Source organism: Sesamum indicum, linkage group LG10 (assembly GCF_000512975.1).
Source record: "Sesamum indicum cultivar Zhongzhi No. 13 linkage group LG10, S_indicum_v1.0, whole genome shotgun sequence".
Taxonomy (NCBI): Eukaryota; Viridiplantae; Streptophyta; class Magnoliopsida; order Lamiales; family Pedaliaceae; genus Sesamum; species Sesamum indicum.
Genome location: NC_026154.1, coordinates 3,539,993 through 3,546,022, shown reverse-complemented (window position 1 = coordinate 3,546,022; position 6,030 = coordinate 3,539,993). Strand labels below are relative to the sequence as shown.

Below are 6,030 nucleotides of genomic sequence, written 5' to 3'. Positions count from 1 at the left end.
ATCGTGCATCGACGCACGAATATCAGCCACATGTGATGGTTAGTTGAAAGGATATATAGTTACACTGATTTAGGCATATTACAGAAATGTTTTGAACAAAGAATTACTGGCCTGTCTGTAAGAAGTTCACTTCTTTATGATATACGTGTCTGTGACTCATTGAGAATTATTTATTTATTTATTGGCTAGGGGTGTTATAATCTATATATACTCAAAATATTATATAAAAAAAACTTCAATTATATATATGACTGGAGCAAAATGGCTCTTGTCCGGAATTCTTTCACCAATATACTTTAATTAGACATTTTCTTTTCAACTAAACCACAAATTTCACGAACATTACATTTAGAAGGGAATTATGTGGTTTTCGTTGCACGACAATCACTTGTACACAAGTCATTAAGGCAGCTTTCTCGTAGAAATTAATAATAAACACCTTGCTCTTGCTCTTGCTCTTGCTCATGGAATAATATATTTGTTTCTGACGCTATATGTAATTTGTTGTAAACTTTACATATATAAATCGGATCAGCTCTAAAATTGAAAAAAAAAACTAGGAAAATTTGAGAAAATTTTGACCAAAATCAGATTTGGTTGAACTAAATCAATCACAAAGTAAGTGTGATGCAATTGTTATGTAATTAGTAACTGGTATATTACACTTGTCATATTATTGATTTAAAATCGACTAAATTGGGTGTGAGTTAAATTTTAAAATCGACTAAATTGGGTGTGAGTTAGATTTTAAAATCGACAAACGCATGCATGCTTCTACATTGAATTTAATTTGGGATGTGTTGCAGAACCAAAGCAAATCAGACAAAAATCTCCGTATGAGAAACCTCGTTCATGAAAGGAAACGCTTTCTTCCCTTCCTCTATTAAAACTACTCTTAATTGCAAATAAGGCAATCTCCAAACGTTAGTTACCAAACGTGAAAACTTCCCAAATTTCCATAAGATCGATCCCTCCAACTATATATAGTGGGCCTTGGCGAAGTATTCAGCTCATTCAATCATTCATCATCTTCTTGCAACCATCGACTTTCTTGCAAGAAATTAATCTTAATTAGCATCAATGGCTGACTACATCAAATCGTGTGTTGTTTTGATGTTCTTGATGATGGCTTTCTTGGAAGGGTCGATGGGTGCTGTGTACAAAGTTGGTGATTCTGCTGGTTGGACTAATACCGGAGTTGACTATGAAAAATGGGCCTCCGCTCATACGTTTAAAGTTGGTGACACTGTAGGTATGTAATGGTCTTATTTTGTGATTGATTACTTTTTGCAAATCAACACTTCCAACATGATTGTAATTTGTAATTATTTTTACATCATAATGTTTCTTATACAACGTCCCAACTTACTTTTTGCATGGATTTCTTTTGAGTGCTCAAGAACTTAAACTCTTTTTGTACATAATGCAGTATTCAACTATGACAAGGAAAGCAATGATGTGACTCGAGTGACCCAAGAAAATTACGAAACATGCAACTCAAATGATCCAATTGAGACTTTCAACAGTGGGGACGATGAGCTTGAGTATTCCACTCCTGGCAACTTCTACTACATCTGCAGCTTCCCCAACAGGTGTCTGAATAACAAGCAAAAGGTCGAAATCAATGTCTCCCCGTCGGGCAACGACACAACTCCGTCACCTCCTGCAGGCACCAGCCCCTCACCACCAGGCACCAGCCCCTCATCACCAGGCACCAACTCTACACCACCAGCAGGTGTATGCAAGCGCAACACTACTGCATCAGCATCACCCCGCCCTTTCAACAAACACCTCGGCGGACTCTTGGTTTTTGCTTCATGTGCTTTGGCTCTTTATCTCCACTAGTTGCAACATTTCAAGCTTCATCCAACTGCTAGCTAGCATACTACATACTTTAATTATAAGATCATAGAGCTAGGGATCCAAGTTTTTCATTTAAAAGATATACAATTATGGTAGGTTCTTGACTTGTTTAATTTTTCTGAATTTTGACGATTATATATATAAGTTGTAATGAAAAATCGATCTTTGCAATTAGGACACTATTATAAAATCAATATATATATATAATGATTTTCAAGAAACGCTAAACTTGTATTGTTTTAATTAGAGATAATTACAACTTCCTCTCACACGTACGTAGATTTTTTGAAGTTTATCTAATACCCTTGTCATTTTCTCTTATTAACAAATAGATCCATTAACTGTATAATTTGTCAACGTCAACATAAAAATTGAATACAAATATAAGTTTACCTTTGAGTTGACTTCAATTATTTGATAATTACATAAACCCCCTTAAAGTTTAAGCTAAGTGCACACACCCCTCTAATTTTTTAAAAAAATTACAGTACATTGAAATTTATTTTATTTGTGCTCATCTTAAAATTTAATATTTCTAATTTGTGATAAAAAAAATTAGAATCATATCTCATAATACTAATAAGTCTATTCTAAATTACTTTAATAAAAATGATTTTGAATTTAAAAAATTGAAAAAAAAAACTATTTTAGTCCTTTAACTTTATTTCAATTTTATTTTGGTCCACTATTATATTATTACCACATTTTTACGACTAATTCATAAAATTTAGTAAATGTATAGTCCTATTCAGAGTATTTTTTTGCCAATTCTTTTCCAGAAATTTTGGAATCTGCCAAAAATTGATTGTGTGTTGCGATAAAGTCAACTAAATTTGAATTCGAAAATTTAGTTCAAACTGCTAAAGTAGTCACTTAATATACAGTTACTATTTTAAAAGGGCAATTGTAATATGAGAAACCTTATAATTAAGGGGGCGTGTCTGTAATTTCAAAAACCTTAAGAGATATTTGTGTAATTTACAATGGAGGGTAAAAAGTTATTTTTATCAAGAATGCTAGAGCTTATTAATGATCATTGTTGTTATGGGATGTAAATATAATTTTTTAAATTTAAAGGGTTTTACATATAATTAAATTAAATATCAGGGAGGACATTGTAATTGTCCCTTTTAATTAGTACAAGGTTCCTTATTATTATATATAGTTGCTTTGGCAAAGAAATAATGGAGAGGTCAGCATAATTTACAGCCTTCAAATAAATGTAACTGTTGTTTTGGTGTTTGGTGACGCTTTCTAACACTGTAAAGTTTACATATATAGATTCGGATCAACATTAAACTAATTTAAAATATTAAGGATATTTTTAGTATATGTCAGAATCTTTTTTAATTTAATCCATTGTTATAATTTTTTTAAATTACATCACATAAATTGAAATTTTTCTGAATATTAGTCATCATATGTTTTTTTCGTCCAATATACTAATGGCTCTATCAATTATTTGACAGAGAATATACACGAGGACTAAAATTGAGATGATTTTTAATTTATGAGATTAATATAAAAAAATTATGACAAATGAGGCTAAATTGAAAATAATCCCAACATATGGGATCAAAAATATGATTTTTCGAAATATTAATTAGGAAACTTTGGATGCATCCATGATTCTAGATTGAGATCTTAATTCAATTTGGAAAGTGATATGATTGTTCCCTTATCTAACAAATCTCTACAGGAAACTAAAGAGCCTCATACATAAAATTCGAACCCCTTTGCTTTCTTCCTTCCTCGGAACATCCCGTACTAGAGCTCTTGATGCAATTAAGGATAGTTTCCGAACCTGAAAACTTGCCAAATTTGAATAAGATCCCTTCAACTATATATATATAGTCGAGGTGGTTTGCTCCACTCAATCATTCATCGGCTTCTTGAAAGTGCAACCATCTTAGCTTGATCGATCAGGTTTTAAGCATCCATCAATGGCTTATTACACCAAACCATGTGTTGTTTTCTTCTTAATCCTGATGACTTTGTTGGGAGGGTCGACAGGCAATGTGTACAAAGTCGGTGATTCTGCTGGTTGGACTAATACCGGCGTTGACTACGAAAAATGGGCCTCCAGCCACACGTTCAAAGTTGGTGACAAGATAGGTAACGCGTTCTTTGTTAGATAGTTTGATTTGATCAAATCTGACGAATCATGCCTATGTTAGTCCCATTACTCTTTTTAATTATGCCCAATGCATGCAGTATTCAACTATGACCCTGAAAAACACGATGTGGTGGAAGTGAGCCAACAAGATTACAACATGTGCAACTCAAATTCTCCAATTTCAAGATACAACAGTGGAAATGACGAGCTGGATATCATCACTCCCGGCACCTTCTACTACATCTGCAGCTACTCCAACATGTGTCAGCAAGACAAGCAAAAGGTGGCAATCAAGATCGACAAAGAAAAGAGCACTCCGTCGCCCCCAAATGCCAGAGTATGCATGCGGACTGCTAGCAGTGCATCGCCCCTCTCTTTCGGCAAACTCTACCTTGGGCTGTTGGCTTCATGCGTTTTGGCTCTTTACCTGCACTAGTGGCAACCCAAGCCTGCTGCAGGAACCACTGCCACCTATCCTACTACTATTATTGTTATTACAACATCGATCATACAGCTTAGAGTATAGGTTTTTGGTAATTTAAAATATAAGATTTCGGTACCTACGTAGGTTCTTGACTTGATGAATATTTTGGAAATTTGAGGAGTTGTATATCACACATTAATTGTTTTTGCTTAATTATATTATCGTTCGTCTTATACTGATAGTTAATCAAGAACTAATGTGATGGATGAGATATGTCAAATTAACTTTTTTGATAATTACAAAAATCCCCCTTAATTAATTAAGTTTAAGCTAAATGCAAATACACCACAGCCCTTTAAGTTTTTAAATTTTCATATACCTTTATTAATATTTTATATCGATCATCCCACAAATTAATTATCTTAATTAACATTTTACAATATACTATCAACATCTTTATTTTAATAAAATGATACATTTAAATTAATTGTTAGTCTAAATTAATCGTTATCCTAAGAATTTAATGTTTCTAACTTGTGATAAAGAATTTAGAATCACATCTCATAAAATTATTATATATATATATTTTAAAGGCAAAATATCACTTTTGATCCCACTAAATAGGGTCATTCTCACTTGCAAAAACACGCTTTATGTGTTCAACACTTTTAGTTTCAAAATCATATTTTTTTAACGAAAATGGTCCTGCTCCGTTAACAACTAACAAAAACGGCACGTGACTTGAAAGTTTGTGAAAAAAAGAGAAGACCAAGCTTGTGTTCAGTTTTTGGAGGAAAAAAAACTCTAAATTATAACTTCAATAAAATTATTTTAAATTTAAAAATCCAATTGATTAGATCATTAGTATTTTACAGTGATATCCTTTTATCTTGTTTTGGAAAATTAAGTTAATGAGTTTGATTACAAACTAACATAATCATACAAAACAATTAGTCAGTTTTTTATATAGAAGCAACTTTTTGAAATTAACATGAATTTTTTTCTTACATTTGAAAATTAAAAACAGGCCAATGAAAATTTAAAAAAATAAGAAATAATAACCAGAATTGATATTAAATCTAAATATAATTTTATGAACTTAAATTTAAATTCGAAAATTTACTTTCATCTATGGTCAAAATTCATTTTAATACTTAATATGCTTTATTATTTTATTTATAAAAAAATTTAAATTGTAGTAGGGGTCTAGTCATTAAAAAAAAATTAATTGCATATACTACATACCCTGTATATAACGGGGGTGAAAAATCGAGAAATCCACGTATAAGGGTGATAAATAATAAACCATAATTAATATTTTTGGCAATTTCAAGACTTCCGCCATCGAATTTAAAAATGATTTGTTGAGATAGACAAAATCAGAGATTTTTTTTTTAAACTGTTTGGATATTTTTTTATTATTTTTTACAACATAAGCACTTACATGAAAAAATTCCTTGCACATAAGCAATAAAATAGAAAAAAATAGGGAATTTACTTTTAGGTTTGTGGTTTTTTGTTACTGACTAGACATTTATTTTACGCTCATCTACCACATAATAAACACTTACAATAAAAAAACTCAAATGCTTAAAAAATAAATTTTGAATGTATTTTTTATATTAAT

General features: G+C 31.3%; 2 protein-coding genes across 2 annotated transcripts; both read left to right on the top strand.

Annotated features, from left to right (window-relative positions):
* Positions 1,081–1,845, top strand: LOC105172036 (mavicyanin-like). Its single transcript, XM_011093376.1, has 2 exons — positions 1,081–1,252; positions 1,430–1,845. Exons 1-2 carry the CDS (start codon positions 1,081–1,083, stop codon positions 1,843–1,845), a joined length of 588 nt encoding a protein of 195 aa, XP_011091678.1.
* On the top strand, positions 3,570–4,625 carry LOC110012706 (mavicyanin-like). The gene is made up of 2 exons (XM_020697351.1): positions 3,570–3,978; positions 4,078–4,625. Exons 1-2 carry the CDS (start codon positions 3,807–3,809, stop codon positions 4,413–4,415), a joined length of 510 nt encoding a protein of 169 aa, XP_020553010.1. The 5' UTR covers positions 3,570–3,806; the 3' UTR covers positions 4,416–4,625.